The sequence below is a fragment of the Culicoides brevitarsis genome, chromosome 3, assembly GCF_036172545.1.
Source record: "Culicoides brevitarsis isolate CSIRO-B50_1 chromosome 3, AGI_CSIRO_Cbre_v1, whole genome shotgun sequence".
NCBI lineage: Eukaryota > Metazoa > Arthropoda > Insecta > Diptera > Ceratopogonidae > Culicoides > Culicoides brevitarsis.
This window is the reverse complement of record NC_087087.1, coordinates 19,717,828-19,735,008: the sequence shown is the minus strand read 5'-3', so window position 1 is coordinate 19,735,008 and position 17,181 is coordinate 19,717,828. Positions and strand designations below refer to the sequence as shown.

Genomic DNA, 17,181 nt, shown 5'->3' with positions numbered 1-17,181 from the left:
TTGTTTCAAGGTATGCTTTTATATTTCTTTTATTTAAAGCCATTAAGGTCTCTGTTCAGTGAGCAACTAAAATGGCAAGTCCATTGTTTAATACGCATTTCAAAGTCCTCCGATTTGTTATCACTGGATTTGTACTTATTACAAGCTGCTATCTGTTTAAAATAATGTTGTTGTTTGATAATCAGATCAAGGCTACTAAGTGTATCTACTTAGGTGTATAAAATAAAATTAAAACTCAAAATCCATAGAATATTTTTTCAACGAAACAACTCATTTTCTGCATCAATAATGTCTTCGGGTCTTTTATAAAGTTATGAAAAATTTTCAAAAAAATTGTGAAAAATTAAGAAAATTTTCCAAATATAGGGTAAAAAGTTCATTGCATATCTCATTTTTATTTTTTAAGACAAAAATAATTTAACGGGTAAAACAAACTGCACGGATAATGCTAGTTTGTTAATTTAAGTAACAAAAGACGCGTGCTTCAAAATGATGTTATCGCTTGAAAAAATATGAATGTGATTCACTGCAATTCAATTTTTTTAAACAATGTAATATTCGTCATCTATGATTATTTTTCTTTGTAGAAGTATTTAATTTATCTGTCACAATTTTTTCGAAATGGAGTTTTGTTAATCGACAAATAATTACTGCGGTTCAATTTAAAAATATATTTTTTATTGTACATATATTTTACATTTCTTTATTTATAATATTTAAAAAGCTTACTTGATAAATATTTTTTTACTGTTCACATTTGATCAAATAATAAAAAGGTAAATAAAGAAGAAGAAGAAGAACATAAAGGAAGGAAGGTTATTTCGTCACTTACACATTTAGCTCCACATGTGGAAGTAGGTTTCCTGCCAGTAAGGAATGTAATCTTTTAGTGGTGTCACAATAGCCTTCGTGAATGGTATATGCTTCGATAAAGTTCGCAGTAAGCAGTTAATCTTATCGCCGCTGTATTTATCATAGAATGGCGATCTCATTAAATACAGTAGCAACGTCATGATGCGTCTTGAAATTTCGACCTTTTGGATTTTGGTCAGCAGTCTTCTATTGTTCATGTACATCCGGAGACTAATGAGGTCAATGAACAGGGCAATTGACCAGCTGCGCCACGACTTGTATCCGAAAAGGGCACATCCGCCCAAGTGAATCATGGGTTTCAGCACGTACAACGTTTCAGCACGCGTCAAATTATTGTGATGTTCAATCTGATTGTCGGGCTTGCATTCTTTTCCCAAGTTTCGCCAATTTCGCAAATACAGTGGCGGAGCTCCGTCTACCTTGCGCACGACACGACCCGAACGACGTAGTGTAAAGGTGATGCGACCATTCATGTTATACATATCACCATCATTTCCCACGGCCACTGGCCTGTTTGTGTCATCGAACTTTTTGCGGTCCAGAACAGATATTGGGGGACTTTGAACAATGGAGTTCTTGTAATGAAGTGTCAAAATTAAGCGACCAATGCATCTGGGAGTAGGTAGGTAGTTACATGAAAACGCGAGAAGCAAAAAGAAAGAAATAAAAAACGAGTTATATGACCTAATTCTATACATTTTGTAGCTAACTGTCTCTATACTATATGAATCATAAACATTTTTTTTTGCGAATTCTACATAAAAAAAAACAAAGACGAGAAGAAGAAGTTCATTGACTTACTTGATGAATTGAATAACGACAATGATGAACCATTTGCCTTTCGTACCCCACATCTTTTGAGCCGACAACTCGATAAATACTTCGCAATATTCTAAGCGAGTGAGGATTAGAACGAGCATGTTTTCCGTTCCATCGCGCACCCGTTCGCTAGGCAGATTGCTCTTCTCGATTATGCGATCATTAAAGAGCACGAGAAGATTCGACATGGAATAAATGAGCTCGGATATAACGGTGGAACTGCTGATGCGACCTAGAAGAAGTAATGAGGCATATAATGTTTGTCTTGTGCGATGATGAAACGTACAAGTAATAATAATAAACTGGTTATGTTTGCATTTGCTACAAAATTTATGTAGACATTGATACTTTACTTTAAGATAAAACATTCGCAAGGCATATTAGAATTGCATACAATCCGCAACAAATTTTAAAAATAAAGTAGTTGCTACATGAATTGCTAAGTATTACGCAAGAAATCGAGATATATTTTTACATACTTTGCCGAAAGACGCTAGACTGCAGTCGTAAGACCAGTTTGTCTAGTTGGAAAATGGACAAATGTCATAATGTGGTCCTCCCTACTCGGTATCGGATATATCCTCAAGACTATGCACATGATTGGATCGGCATGTTCTGCAGAGCAACGTTCACTTTCAATAAATATGTTATTATTAACAACACTCGTTAGTTTTATGCAACTCTATATGAAAATCTAATCAATGCCGCTCGTTTATTAAATATGTTGCCATTTGCAAAATAAAAAGTGAAAATTGGAAATCTATTGACCATAAATAGCAATTAGCAGTACATAAGCAGAATATAACAAAATAATAACGATGATGGTCGAATTGAACTTACCAGCTACGAAATACGAGGCATATTTGATCGCTGTTTCGACATCGCCGACTTTGGTTGGATTCTTGGCCACCCAGTTGGAATACGAATCGTAGAGCTTTGAAATGTTGAACATTGTCGTGCGACTCATCACAGATTGACTAATTACCAGGCATGAGCGAAGGATTCTCCTTAATATGTATTTTCGCACTTCACTATTACTATCACTTGGGCTGCCGCTGTTATTTTGATTGTTGTTTGTGTCGGCTGCCGTTGATGCTGCGGAGCTCTGTGATAAGGCAGACGAGGGGGCTTGATAACCAGTTCCCATAAATGTGCGCGTTATTCAAAAAAGTGTTTTTTCTTGTTTTTTACTTCGTCTCACACTAAGTTTGCGGAAGCCAAATTTATATTTGGTCATCCAAAATATGTTTACAAACTCTTTCGCGTATTCACGGAAATTTAAATCTTTTCTGCGCTTCGAAAGTCCATCGATGGTGCTCTTTTGTCGATTTTTTTCGAGTTTTTAAGCGTATTTTTGGGAAAAATATCTGGAAAACAAAGGCAAACAACCAACCACGGCGAATTCTTTACTCGACTGACGTTTTTTCACTATTGGCTGAAAACACAAAGGCACCTAAGGCTGATACAATATTTGAAAATGTTTTAACTATTCCCCTACCTAATAAATAGTACTTTGGTAATTTTCAGTACCTTTTTAACCAATTTTTAAGAAAAAATGTTTTTATAATTTAATTTAACGAAAATTCGTATTATTCTTCTTGAGTTAAAAAAACTTTCTTGTAAAAAGTAGTATTTTTAGTAAATTTTTTTTGAGAAATTAATATTAATCTTCAAAATTAATGATTAAAAATTTGCAAAATCTTAAGAAAGGGTATTAAAAATGACACTTTTTAATACTGTTCGATTCGTTGTTCGATAATCCTCCTTCCAAATGTTCGCCTGACCATGAAATCAAAACATTTTCGACTATTGTATCAGCCTAAGTAGCTGAATTGTTGAAGAAATCCAAAGTAACTTGCGGAACAGTAATGTCATTTCATATTTTTCATTCGCCTCACCAAACAGTAGACAATAAAATCACAAATATTTGAGGATTTTGCAGGTCAAAAAGTGTCCCAATATAAAAATACAAAAACAAATATAATGGCAGGCTCAGCGTTGCGACGGCTGATGGCCGAATATAAGCGTAAGATAGACGCATGTTTGCAGTAATTTCTAGGATACTTTGTTTCAAACTAACACATAAACATTTTCTCTTTTCATGGAAAAATACAGAACTTACCCTGAATCCGCCCGAGGGAATTATCGCTGGACCGATTTCGGAAGAGAACTTTTTCGAATGGGAAGCTTTGATCACGTAAGTGTCCAAGCAGCAATTGATAGCAATAGTAGTTTATTGTTGACCTAATTTTGTCTTGTTGTCAAAAATCACGACATTAGGGGACCTGAAGGAACCTGTTTCGAGGGTGGTGTCTTTCCTGCTAAACTCGTTTTTCCGCCAGACTATCCGTTGTCGCCACCTAAAATGAAGTTCACATGCGAGATTTTTCATCCCAACATTTTTTCGGACGGCCGCGTATGCATCTCAATATTGCATGCACCCGGAGACGATCCACTGGGATACGAATTGTCTGCGGAACGATGGAGTCCCGTTCAGAGTGTCGAAAAGATATTACTTAGTGTTGTTTCCATGTTGGCAGGTATGTTTCTCGCAATATTTTATGCTGCTTCTAGAAGATTTAAAATTTTTCGTTTTAGAACCCAATGACGAATCTGGAGCAAATGTTGATGCTGCAATATTGTGGAGAGAAAATCGCGAAGAATTCAATAAGATAGCTAGACGTCTTGTGCGAAAAACATTAGGATTGCCCTCATAAGAGCAGCTATATGTGAAGAACGGTTACTAGAAAATGGTTTTAAATTGAGGAATTATTTTTTAAAAATTTGTCACATATATTTTTTTCAAGTAAATTTCAGCATTTTATTTACATAAATGATTGTATATTAGACTTAGATTGCTATTAAAATTGTAAAATATAAATATGAGAGAAATTTAAGGCTTTTTTCTTCCCAGACGGGGCTCAAATCGGATTTTACCGTAAGTACGGTGTTCCATAAAAATCAGCATGGTTTGTATTCCAAGTTAAACGTATGACACGGGTGGATCAAGAGAAAAATAGACGTGGGATCCTCGTTTATCCTTTTAAAGAAATAAATTGTTTCATGCATCAATTATAAAAAAAACGGATAAAGTTCCAAATAAAACTCAAAAAATAAGGAGATCCACATTTTTTAATAAAGAGGGGGACGTAATTAATTTTTTTTTAAAGTAGAAATTTTAATGAAAAATGGATAAAATTAAAATATTTTTCTTTGAAAAATGACTTTCTTTATTTACAAATTTAAATGTAAAAGTTAAATAAATAACTTGAAAAATAAAAAAATGAAAATAATCTGTAAATCACATCAAAAAAATTTTAGAAGATTTTTGTAAAATCAATAAAATCAATAATTTTTCAAAAATTAATAATCTATGATTTTTATATGAAAAAAATCAGATTTTATTTAAAATTAAAAAAAATAAAATTCTAGAAGTTGATCCCAGTACAAATACAAACAAGTTACAAGTAACGCCCCACTAAAGTTCGTCACTGTTGTATAGAGTGAGAAATCAAGTAAATAAACATAAAAAATTTATATAAAAAATGGGAAGTCTCGAAGCAGCTCAAATAACAGGCTTTTTATGCCGTCTTTGTAGTAAAATGCATCGGACTGTGATTCATATATACGGAGCGGAAGGTAAAAACTATTCAAAAGCATATATTTTTATGACGACCTTCATGTTTGTTCAATTTTTCTAGGGACAAAACACAAATTAGAACATAAAATTAACAACTATTTGCCAGTTACTGTGATGCCTCAAGACCTCCTACCGAAGACAATTTGCAAACAGTGTTTCACAAGGGTGATGCAACATCACAAACTCATGGAAACTATCCAAATGAACCATATAAAATTCCAAAAACTTCAAAGCGCGTCTCAGGGCCGAGGACTACTGAGTCGACGACGAAATGCCTTACACTCGTCATCGTCATCCTCGTCATCAACGTCCTCGAATTTATCGTCGGCGGGCAGTAATATCGGCACCAGCACCGAGTCACTTGCTGTCGCAGTGGGGAGTGACATAGACTCCATTCCCGACGATAATGCTACAACAAACGACGACGAGAATCTTGTCGAATAATGAATTAAATTATAGAAAAAAAAAATTAAAGGAGAAATTAATCTGAATTTTAAGCTAAAATACAAATACTTAATAAATGTAAAGTGATTGAAATATTTATTTTGATTTTAAAGAACAACAAGTGGAACAGGTAACATCGAGTAAAATACCATAAAATCTTACTATCGTTAGTTTTTTTTCTGGAAGACACTTTCTACTTGGAGCAAAAAATGTAAATTATTGTCAATTGATTGCTCAGGTCGACTTAGTTTTTTTTAACTTAGTTAGTTTTCTTTGCGGACTTTTTAGTCTCCTTTGCAGGTGGTGTCGAAGGGTATATGACGAATAATGACAATTGAATAAAACTCAAGGCCACGGCGACAACATTTTGTATGATCATAAAGTCATTATTCAAACAAACTCCGTATGCCAACCAGGAAAGACCACACAAAGTACCCGAAAAGATGATTGGGAATGGCATTCCAGCAGTGCTCTTCTTTCGCATTATCTCTGGCTGAAAAAAAAACATAGTGATTATGGATTAATTATAAGATAAGGTGAAACAAAATTTTTTTTGATGAAATTTTCTGATCTTTGACCATTTTTTTTTCTTTTTTTCTTTTGAAAATTAATTGTTTCTGAGAAAAATGATATTTAAGTGTATTTTTGGGCTTCACAAGAAAATAATTTGGGATTTTTTTTCTGAAAAAATTTTTTGAAAAAACTTTAAATATTTAAGAATTTGCAAATTTTCTAATTTTTTTCACCTAAAATTAATTTTTCATGATTTTTTGAAAATTTTGGAAAATATTTGTATCTTATGTAAATATTTTCTAGAAAAAAAAACATGGAAAAAAATTTTACTGTAAAAATTTTGAACTTTGACCTTTTTTAGAAAATGAGCTAATAAAAGTAAATTAAAATTTACCAAATCAAATAACGGCGATGCAATCATGGTCAAGAGCAAGACAGTCACTATCATGCCAAAACGAAATTCCACCACTTTCGGGTCTTCAAGTTGCGAATACGCAATGATTGCTGTTGTAAAAGCTCCTCCGAGCCCAAATTGACCCCACACTTTTGTCTTGTGCTCATTTGGCGTGTAATAGTAATAAATCAGGCAGTAAATTGTTCCCAATGCGAAGCCAATCATGTTCACTTTGATCGTCATGTCATCCCGAATTTGGAATCCGAATGGAATACTGATGCCGCAAAGCACAACGAGGCCCAGTAATGGAATGAGCGGAAATCCTGCGGCAGATCCTTTTTTGCGGATGTCATTGCATACGAGACTGCCACTGAAGAACTGCAAAATAGTTAGCAGTCCACAAGCAGCTCCCACAACGTCCTTATATGGTGCCAGCAAATCAGTCAAGGGCTCCAACAAATGCATTTTACTTCGATTTATTCGTGATGCTTGTCAAAGGTGCGGTTTGCAAAAGTGTGGGCTACAATTAAATTAAATTTAAAATAAAATAAATTCAAAACCGAACGAGTACAAACAGGTTGTACTATCACTTACAGTCAATTAAATGAATCTGACTCGGCACAAATTCCCAAGTACCTATATAAAAAAAATGAAGAGTTGTGTTTGTATTGGAACTATGAGACAGGATTTGAATCAACACAAACACTATTTTTTACGTCTTATCAACCGTAGCAATACCGACTGATATAAATATTTCATTTAAATACACATCAAAGAGCTATAAGTAAACACTACATTGAGTACGCAATAGGCAGTGCCGACGACAAAACTACACCGATGTATACGCAAACTCGTTTAGACAAAAACATCTTTTTGAATTCCAGTCTAATCAGAATATGAACTTTCGAATACGGTGCGTAAATGAACATGAAAATTTTGAAATATAAATACGTTGAGTTTTTACGTACTTTAAACTTTTGTTTTATTGTTCGTGATTTTTTTTCTTTTGGTGATTTCATAAATCATATTCTTAAAAAGCGTAATTTTACCGATTTTTTGAGGTACATTTCAAGTCGCAGGAGAATATTCATAAAATAATATAATAAATTATTGACTACTTTGTGAGATTTTGTCTGCGTGAGACAACTCTGTCTTTTCGTTACTACTAGAAAAGTCGTGATAGTCATCACCGATTAAATAGACTAACGACTTCTGGACGATGCCTCTTCCTTTGGCGAGCTGATCGACGTTTCGCTCTTCTTCTCTATAAAAAATCTCGTTGTGTATCATGTCCAAAGCATTAAAAACGACATTATTATGAGGGTTAGTATTACCCGCCGCGGAAGAGCCCAATGGTGTCACAGGATCACTACGTATCCTATCATCATTTTCCGCTTTCTTATTGCTATTGCTCGTGGTGAGATCGCTTAATATTTTAACGGGTGTCCATCTACTTGAATCTGAAAGTGTTAAATTTATACAATAATGTTCCTGCTGCGATAAAAATCGCTTAACTCACGCAATGACGCAACAACGCGCTCCATTTCTCGTAGTTGGGCATCTTGTTTTTCCAACCGAAATGCCAGTTCATTGATGTATGCATGTAGTTCGGCTTTTTCTTGTTCCACCATTGCCTCTTTCATGGCTTCTTTTCGTGACGATCTGCGATGAAATGGGGACAGTTGTAAATTTCTGCAAGAAACTCGACTGAATGTCTCACCTGGTATATTCTAAAATTAGCAATCCGGCACCGATTGTGAAGATGACAAACTCGCCCAGTAAGTTGGCACCGAGCTCGATGGCTTGTGCTTCATTCAGAGTGGGTACTACGGTAGGTTTTCCCAAATTCATGGCCCACATGCGGGTCTTGACTTCCATCCAGTTGTAGAATTGGGCCGGTGGCATGCAGATATATGTCCTGAAAAAGGGACTGTTCTTAGCACGAGTCTTCAGAACATTGGCAATCGGTTTGGAAATCTGTTTCATTGCCAAAACGCCTAAGAAAAATTTAAAAATTCATGAGAACTATACAATGTTGCACAACAATAAAAGTCAATTTACCAAGTTTGGCGGCTGGGAATGCACCTACAACCATTTTTATTGGCGAAAATGTGTTACTTCGGATGGAAAACTGGTAAAAAAGTTGCGATGAAAAACAAAAACAAATATCATCGAAACTTGTCAAATGAGTCGGCTGAAAGTGATGATGAAATAAAAATCGTCTCTCTTATTCAACTTTAAAAGCACCCAGACAGCGAGTATCATGATATTTTGTTATTTTACCATATTACTATAGTACCCCGTGAATTTCGTTTGTTTTTAAAAGTAATTTCTAAATCTACCCCAAATGCAATCAATGCAATTTTATCAAGAGAATGTGATGGGGTATGCAATGAATTTTACACAAAATTTTCTTAATTTTTCATGGACATTTTCCACCGATTTAATTTTTTTCAAAACCTTTTCATTATTAAAAAAAAAACTACAAAGTGCGAAACAGAATTTAATTAACTAATTTGTTATTGTTTCAATTTTGAAAATACATAAAATATATAATTTTGAACGGACTTTATGAAACCTTTGGATTTTCGGTGCATAAATTGTTAATATTGGAAATTGGTTGTCATTTGGTAGGAATTCAATAATTATTGATTTGATTTTTTTCTCTTTTTAAGAAATTAATTCTCAAATTTAAATAATTATTTGTAAGTTGTATTGTAATAAGTTGTATTAATGAATTTAAAACTTTCCTTCCTTCCTAAAAATTTTAAAAAAATTCCCATAAACCTTAGAAAATTTATTGAGCTTAGCTAAGAGGATTATTTATTTGACAATGTCCATGAAATCGATGATTTTATTTTTTTATAAATACATTATAAAATAATAATTACATTCATCGGAGATCATTGCCAAAATCAAAAGTATAATTTTGTCTCTTTTAACATTCATGCATATGCATATAGAAATTTATTACAAAATCATGTTCAATTTTAATAAATATTTTCAATGATAATTACTTGACAATATTATTTTTACATTTGATTTTGCAACGCAGACAGTGAGATTTTGTATAATGTTAGTTTGCGATGAGAATGGACACTTTTTACATGATTTATTTCGTGAGTATTGCAACCACCAACAACGATTTTCTATGCACAGAAAGAATCTTGAAATTTATGAGAGAAGAGGAAGACTTAAATTAATTTGTACATGCAAAAAGTGTTCAAATTATTTAACCTTGAGTATATGCTGCCACGATAATTCCACGTAATTCTGATTTAGAGACTTTACTTTGCTTGATCTTTGATCGATTCTTATTTTCGATGACTTGCAAACTTTCCCACTTTATTTCGCGATGAGCACAAAAGTGTATTTTTTTTACAGTTAATGAAGTGCACAAAAAATGAACATCAAAGATTAAGATTAATGCATTTATGTTATTATTATTTTGCTATAGATCTCTTTTTTCTTTTCTTCCTTAGTTGTATGTAAGCTGTTATTGTTGTGGACTGTCGAGCGGGTTTATTGCTTATGGAACTAATAACAATAATAATAATGTAATAACAACAAAAGGCTCAATAACACAGGAATTTATACAATTAATTACGGTTCATTGTTACAACTGGTTCAGTTTACCTCTTCTTTTTTTGTTTAAATGTTTGATTTTGTGAGATAAAACGATGCCGATTTTGAATATGAGTGATCGATTTTGAGGGAGACGCCTTTCTCCCGGGATTTTACCTAAACTTGTGTTTTTCTTGTTTAGACAATCGTTGAAATCGTGTGATTGTCACACAGAAATTTGGGATTAAGAACGCTTACAGCTTTAATTCAATTGTTCAAAGCAATCATGAAAGAAGATTTAAGAATAAAAAAAAATGGATACTGCTTATTACAGCATCACGACATGCAAAATCTCTAAAATAGATGTATAAATTAGTTATATTAGACACAAGTGCGATATTATTATAATATTTTCCGCCTGCCTCGTTACTTAATAATAATCTGCATGCTATTTTCTTTCAATTTTCTAATATAATGTTTGTTTGTATATTTTACGTGTGCAACACAGATATTTATGTAACACATTTTGCATGTCACTTTGATTTATTAGTTATTGAAATAAAGTTCATACAAGCAAAAAATTAAAATACTTTTAAAATAAAACAACAAATTCTTAGAGATGCCACAACTAATTATTTTTATTATTTTCAATATATATGTTTTGCTAAAATGCATCGGGGTAATGTTCTTGTTGCAGGCACCATATTTTCTTCGAGATGCAATTTTGACATGTTTCACGGTAATTTCTTTATTTATACACTTTTATGATCATACAGGCGTAAAAATTGATTTTGGGCTGTAAATATTTTATTATTATATGTTTTTGTTGGCATTTAAAATGTCTCAGTTTGTAGATCGAAACTAATTATATGTAAGTAATTAATTATCATTGTTATTATTAGATTTTTGCGTTCAAACAAAAACAAATTTGGCCAAGTTTTCGATTTAAAAAGAAAAAAAGTTGATACAAACCTTTGTTTCGTAAAAGAAATAAATACAACAATTTTTAATTTTTATATTGGTTTTAAGGATTTGTTTATTTATTTTTATTATGTATTTTTACCAACATTAATCTAACATCATTAAACATAATTTTTATTCATATCAATAATGTAGAAGTAAGAGCAACTTTATTTAATTATTTTATTTAAGGAATCGTGGTTTATACTTGTAATAATTTTTTTTTGCTACATTTACACATTTCTAATTTTTAATCATAAATAATTATTTGATAGTTATATTATGTAATGTACAGCACAAACTTAATTACATATTTTCTATACAAGCTCGTTACATTTATATTAAAAACTGGGAAAATCTTATAAAATATAATAATCTAAATATATTATATATATTTTTTCAAATTTGAGATAGATTGACATCATAAGCGATGATTTTTTTTAAATAATTTCAACTTTTTATTATGCGAATTTTTTTACAATCTTATATTGATAGATTTGGTGCTTATTTTAAACAATAAAATTCATATTTATACAATTTATCACATCAATTATTTTTTTTTGTGCTGTTCCAAATTTCTTGACAAAGCAATGTCAATTAAATAATCTCAATTTTTTTCTAATTTAATTGATTTTAATGTTCAAAAGGTGGGATTCATCTCTTACTAATTTATTACGGGGTGGAGAATTTCAAAATTTTAATTTAATATTTTTCAATACCAAAATTTCCTTAATGCTATGAAATTTTTAAGTACCTAAAATAAATCCACTTGTATCCTAATGTTGAAGCTTAATTATATTAAGGAACGTTCTATGCTACGATACTCGCTGAAAAATTATTTGCAAGTGGTAATCTGAAAAAAAAAAAAAAATATATATATCAAAAATAATGTTCAAGAAAAAGTTCGATGGAAAAAAATTATTTATCGCAGAAATAAAAAGAAATCATTTTATGTTGTTATGTCTAGATCATTTGAAATTGCGCTGTTTGTGAGGTCGTAAAATTCTTCGTTTATTAGTTCTGTTAGATGCATTTGAGTGTCAATTGACAAAATTGTGAATGGATTGGCACTTAAAAATTGACTTTTAAAATGTCTGTAATGAAAGTTCTTGCAAGAACTATATGTTTATTATTTTTAATTCCTCATTTGTTTACATTTAGTTATTCGCCTTCACGCAGAAAGACATCATCAGACTTGGCGAACAATAAAATGCATATTTATGTGAAAATGTACAATAAAAATATATATTATTGTTATTTTATATTTATATATATTGAACCGCAAAGTAAATACATTTATATATCTTGATGTTTATGTTATGGAATTAGCATCAATCGATAACCGCATGTTTGCCAGTTGCAAAATTGTCTTCATAAATACTTGTAAGAAATTTATATGCTCGTATTTTATGAAGTTTTTAAATAGTACATGTTCTGTTCAGTAGATGAAACCCCTACATTGGTTAAGACTCATTCTAAGGTTGAATAAATTTTCAGTATGAGTTTATACTAAAATCGCCATTATTTTAAGTATTCTTTACTTATGAAATTACTTCTGTACCAGGAATTGTTTAATATCATGTTTAAATTCATTTTCGATGTGAGAACCATTTGGGTCATTTCACGAGGAATCACGAAAAATCACAACTTTGCCAAATCAAAAATCTAAGATGTTTTCCATTTAGAGCATGAAAAAATAAGAAACTTTTGTTCTAGAGAAACTCTCTGACGGTTGATCTTCCGAGTTTTTCTTCAAAAAAAAAATTACAAAATATAAATTTATATTCCTAGATGTATATGGAAAAGTAGCAATAGTTAATGTGAGACATTGCTCATCGGATGAAAAATTACAAGTATTTGATTTTATCTAATTCTCTTGTTTGTTATAAAAGTTTTACCGTGTCTCCTGCAATACAAGCACATATGTAGGCTTTAAATCCCCGGTCGCTTACGATAACAATTGTGTAAATAATATACACAATTAATAACAGTAAAACGAAGAATTTGCAAAAAATACACAAAGTTATAGAAATTTAATAATAGTAGACATGTCACACGAACAATTTGGTAGTTAATCATTGTCACACTCAAACACAAACAATAATAAATATTATTTATTTTTATGTTGTATGCATATAATTAAGTGTGGCTTTTTGGATGATTTACCAATATATTACCAGATATAAAAATTTATTTTGAGGTATTTCAGTTTCTTGCCGATGAAAGACCACCATAATGATTATCAAACATTTTTTATGTCCTCATTATTTGCATGTAAAAAAAAGCTTCTTACACTGTTGTCGTTTGGCGGATTAAAATATACACAATTTTTCGCTATACTGTTATATAGGATTTCATTATTATTATTAATAGCATTGATTGTAAAAATAAACATTAGTGTTTGGATGTTTTTGCATTTAGTTTTAAGTGGTTGTAGTAAAAGCTACAACTGCTACGACGCAGCAAAAGAAAAAAGACAATCATTAGTCATATTCAAACAATATGCATCTAATTCTCTTAAATTACCCATAAAGCTCACACCGCGCCTCTTACTTATGAACAACTTATTATGATATAGATAAAACTGTAAATAATCGATTTACACCATCATTTACTACTTGTTGTACATCAAGAAGGAGAAGAAGTGCTGGCAGCCAATATGCACCATAATAATTATCTGGTGCTGTACCTACGTTGGGAAAGAAATGTATTAACAATACATTATCACGTCGATAAATTGCATTTTTCCTGCTGCACAGCGCATATTGATGCGTTCGGTCCATTATGTGGGTACAAAAAGTGATTGTTGCTTTTTTACTTCTATTGTGTATTTATCTCTTGATGTTGCACTTTCATTATTACTTTTTTTTCTTTAAGAAAAAAAGTTTATTGTAGTTATTAATGAATGCGAATTCGACGAGAAGAAATAAAAAAAAATGAATTATTATATTATTTTATGGTGTGTTTTGCTTTCGCACGAGATAACAAGTGAATATACGTGAAACGATCTTAATAACAATAAAATTGAGGCGTTTTTGTCTAAAAGATTGTACATTAACAAATTATTGTAAAATCAGTATTATTATTGTTTAAAGTCACTATTCAATCTGTTTTCTTTTTATTTGCCACAAATGGTGAATGCGGAAATGGGCAGTAGGATGTCTCTTCTTATTGCATAAAAAACACAAAAAATAATTCTTATAAAACTAAAATTATACATTAGACACAGTAACACTTGCCGGCAAAAAGCACTACTGTCATAACAAAACCAATAAAAAAATAATTTATATCGATCTGATGTTTGCACATGGCAGCTACTAAAAAGCATGATTACTATAATTAAAATGCATTATTATTATATATATTGTGCCTCCCAGCACACACACAAACATGCGCGCACTTTCAATGTTTTATTCATCTAATATATTATTTTTTATAAATGTAGGTATAAAAGATTTGCGGGATTGTACCACAACTTAATTGATTCACGTACAACCCATTTATAAAATAAAGTGTCTGTTAATATTGTTTTTCTAACACTATATAACACAACATTGATTGTCTTCTTGGAGTAACGTATCTGATCCAAATTCGTTAATAATTTTTATAAATGATTCGGTAGTATGGTAAAATATCATCACCTCTCCACAAATGAGTTATAGGATTTTTTTTACTAACGTTTCGTTTTAGGCAGTTTTTTATTTTAAAATTTTGATCATATCTCTTCTTGTCTTATTCGCATCTCTGTTTTTGCCACGAAAAAAAATATTGGTCATAAATTATATTATTATGGAATACAAAAAAAAAGAACGAAATAAAAAAAAGAACTTTGAATCATCGTCATGATTCCTGAATGACTGTCATAAAAATTACAAACTTTATCGAATAAAACTAAGTTTCAATTTCAGTTTACAGCAATCATTATACTTCATATAACAAACTACATTTCACATATAAAAAAAACTTGAATGAATATAAAATAATTTAATTGGTATGAATTTTTATTGCAAATCCTTATGTTATGTCCCGATAGAAACTAACTTATTTTTTGTGACTTTTAAAAAACTATATCTGTATAAATTTTTTTATGACACTACATGTCCGTTTTATGATTGTATTATTACAGAGTACACGATTCCTTATTAAAAAATAAAAATGTTCTGTTTTTTTTCGTACCGCATTTAAAAGAAAAAAATGCATTTCTCAGATCACGTTGTTTAAACATATTTTTAGGTCACGTGGTTTTAATTTTTTTCATATCACGTGGTTTGAAAATTTTTTCAGATCACTTGGTTTGCATATTTTCACGTGGTTTAAAAAATTTTCAGGTCACGTGGTCAAAAATCTACAAAGCCAAGTGATTCAAAAAAATAAAATAAAACAAAAACCACGTGGTTAAAATATCACGTGATCAACGAAATCGAAATGCGGTAAAATCGTTGATAATTCTTCCAACGACAACTTTATGTGAAATAACTAACAAAAGACAAGTCAAATGTGGCAATTCAATTGCACCGAATATATATTTCGTTTTCAAAACAAGTACTTTTAATTTATTTTTGAAATCGCAGTGTGCCAGAAGTTACCATTTGAATGGTAACAAAAAATATCATAAACATAAAATTAATAATAAAAAAAAATATATTTTACGATGTGATATAAACTTAATTTAATACAAGAAGAAAAGGTATGCGGATTATCATTAAAGTGTCGCATTGACAGAAAAATGTCTCACATGTATGAAACGGCTTATGATTTAATTTTACAACATACGAAAAATGTTGTAAAACTTTGTCACAAATTATAATCAAGGAAATCTGTTAAACACTTAATATAATATCTATTTTGTTATATTCACATTCAATTTACGTCGATTAACTTTTTAATAACCTTTTAGATTTTGTATTATTTTTTTTTTTGAATCAATGCGCTTGTGTTTGGCTCCCTATTTTTTTTTCGGTCGACAACGACATTTGAATCAACTTTTCAGCCCAGTTGCGATAACTATCTACTACTACTATGCCAATGAATGGCAGTCACATAAAATATATATTTATTGTATTATCAAGAAGTAAATCAATAGTAATAATGGCGCGCAAAATAAATACAATTTGAGGCAATCTTCAGTTTCGCGAACAAAGCACACGACAGATTTTTTACTACATTTTATATATTTTTAATAAGGAATAACTTAAAAATCCATGAGAAAATGTCTGGCTTTAATTTCAGGCATCTCACTTATGTTTTGTGATGATGTTATACTTTCATGCAATTCAATTGTATATTTTTTGATAAATTTACTTAAAAGTTGTCTATTCCGTGATGCACACAAAACTTTTAATGATCCGAAATGCATTTGCACGTATAAATAGAGATAACATTGCAAAAGTGGCGTAATAAAAGTTTGATTATTGTTGTTGGATGGTATTAAAATATGACTGTCTGGCGTATTAAAAAAAACATAAAAATGAGGGAAACTCAAGTAAATTCTTAAAGTAATAAAAAAAAAGAGTATTTTCCACCTTTACGATGCATTTTTAATGCTTATTTTTACATTTCCTTTTATCCTATTTATTCTATGCGTCTTGATCTTTTTGTTATTTTAATACCAGAAAACGCAGCATTGTTCGAAGAAGTGGTTCAAGTGCATTTAAGGTGAATTTTTCTAACAATTATAGTCACATATTCACAAGCAAAAAGTGTTCAAAGAAGAGGGTGTGTAAAGTATTCGTGGATTTTTCAATGCAACAATGTTGTTTAATTACCCTTTTCTTCGCTGCAAACCATAACTAATGACGTTTGACGAGAAACGAAATAAGGAAGTGCATGAGTACACTTTGAAAAGTAATTAATTTGTTTTGTGTGTGCGTCGTACCCTGCAAAATAGGTGCACACTCTCAATATATATGTACAAATTGCAAACACTTTATTTAATCTTTTTGTCCGAATATGACTGCGAGTCAAGTGAGTTTTG

The 17,181-nt window shown here is 31.0% G+C and overlaps 4 protein-coding genes across 7 annotated transcripts; 1 reads left to right on the top strand and 3 right to left on the bottom strand.

The window, feature by feature from the left end:
* Positions 1 to 662: 662 nt before the first annotated feature.
* LOC134833466 (peroxisomal membrane protein PEX16) lies at positions 663 to 3,094 on the bottom strand. Its single transcript, XM_063847783.1, has 3 exons — positions 2,533 to 3,094; positions 1,675 to 1,924; positions 663 to 1,485 (listed from the first exon to the last, which is right to left on the bottom strand). The coding sequence occupies exons 1-3, from the start codon at positions 2,837 to 2,839 to the stop codon at positions 837 to 839; spliced, it is 1,206 nt and encodes a 401-aa protein (XP_063703853.1). The 5' UTR covers positions 2,840 to 3,094; the 3' UTR covers positions 663 to 836.
* Positions 3,095 to 3,563: 469 nt separating this feature from the next.
* Positions 3,564 to 4,576, top strand: LOC134834094 (ubiquitin-conjugating enzyme E2 G2). The gene is made up of 4 exons (XM_063848637.1): positions 3,564 to 3,718; positions 3,808 to 3,889; positions 3,973 to 4,232; positions 4,291 to 4,576. Exons 1-4 carry the CDS (start codon positions 3,676 to 3,678, stop codon positions 4,407 to 4,409), a joined length of 504 nt encoding a protein of 167 aa, XP_063704707.1. The 5' UTR covers positions 3,564 to 3,675; the 3' UTR covers positions 4,410 to 4,576.
* A 1,279-nt stretch (positions 4,577 to 5,855) lies between these two features.
* LOC134834941 (sugar transporter SWEET1) lies at positions 5,856 to 7,438 on the bottom strand. Of its 3 annotated transcripts, XM_063849773.1 has the most exons (4): positions 7,388 to 7,405; positions 7,278 to 7,319; positions 6,684 to 7,203; positions 5,856 to 6,269 (listed from the first exon to the last, which is right to left on the bottom strand). In XM_063849773.1, exons 3-4 carry the CDS (start codon positions 7,146 to 7,148, stop codon positions 6,036 to 6,038), a joined length of 699 nt encoding a protein of 232 aa, XP_063705843.1. In that variant the 5' UTR covers positions 7,149 to 7,203; positions 7,278 to 7,319; positions 7,388 to 7,405; the 3' UTR covers positions 5,856 to 6,035. The 3 variants fall into 3 exon arrangements, with proteins under 3 accessions (XP_063705843.1, XP_063705841.1, XP_063705842.1); XM_063849771.1 differs by having other exon boundaries at positions 7,278 to 7,438; XM_063849772.1 differs by lacking the exons at positions 7,278 to 7,319; positions 7,388 to 7,405 and having other exon boundaries at positions 6,684 to 7,269.
* A 214-nt stretch (positions 7,439 to 7,652) lies between these two features.
* LOC134834385 (putative OPA3-like protein CG13603) lies at positions 7,653 to 8,868 on the bottom strand. 2 transcript variants are annotated; one of them, XM_063849028.1, is made up of 5 exons: positions 8,745 to 8,868; positions 8,404 to 8,680; positions 8,203 to 8,345; positions 8,018 to 8,143; positions 7,720 to 7,947 (listed from the first exon to the last, which is right to left on the bottom strand). In XM_063849028.1, exons 1-5 carry the CDS (start codon positions 8,776 to 8,778, stop codon positions 7,886 to 7,888), a joined length of 642 nt encoding a protein of 213 aa, XP_063705098.1. In that variant the 5' UTR covers positions 8,779 to 8,868; the 3' UTR covers positions 7,720 to 7,885. The 2 variants fall into 2 exon arrangements, with proteins under 2 accessions (XP_063705097.1, XP_063705098.1); XM_063849027.1 differs by having other exon boundaries at positions 7,653 to 8,143.
* Between the last annotated feature and the right edge of the window lie 8,313 nt (positions 8,869 to 17,181).

Coding starts and splice junctions, on each gene's coding strand:
- LOC134834094 (XM_063848637.1), top strand. CDS start 3,676: ATGGCAGGCTCAGCGTTGCGACGGCTGATGGCCGAATATAAGC. Junction 3,890..3,972: donor GAATGGGAAGCTTTGATCAC/GTAAGTGTCCAA, acceptor TCACGACATTAG/GGGACCTGAAGGAACCTGTT. Junction 4,233..4,290: donor TGTTGTTTCCATGTTGGCAG/GTATGTTTCTCG, acceptor TTTTCGTTTTAG/AACCCAATGACGAATCTGGA.
- LOC134834385 (XM_063849027.1), bottom strand. CDS start 8,778: ATGGTTGTAGGTGCATTCCCAGCCGCCAAACTTG. Junction 8,681..8,744: donor ATTCCCAGCCGCCAAACTTG/GTAAATTGACTT, acceptor AATTTTTCTTAG/GCGTTTTGGCAATGAAACAG. Junction 8,144..8,202: donor GCGCGTTGTTGCGTCATTGC/GTGAGTTAAGCG, acceptor TAACACTTTCAG/ATTCAAGTAGATGGACACCC.
- LOC134833466 (XM_063847783.1), bottom strand. CDS start 2,839: ATGGGAACTGGTTATCAAGCCCCCTCGTCTGCCTTATCACAGAGCTCC. Junction 1,925..2,532: donor TGCCTCGTATTTCGTAGCTG/GTAAGTTCAATT, acceptor TACTTCTTCTAG/GTCGCATCAGCAGTTCCACC. Junction 1,486..1,674: donor GTCGTTATTCAATTCATCAA/GTAAGTCAATGA, acceptor ACCTACTCCCAG/ATGCATTGGTCGCTTAATTT.
- LOC134834941 (XM_063849771.1), bottom strand. CDS start 7,148: ATGCATTTGTTGGAGCCCTTGACTGATTTGCTGGCACCATATAAGGAC. Junction 6,270..6,683: donor CATCGCCGTTATTTGATTTG/GTAAATTTTAAT, acceptor TTTTTTTTTCAG/CCAGAGATAATGCGAAAGAA.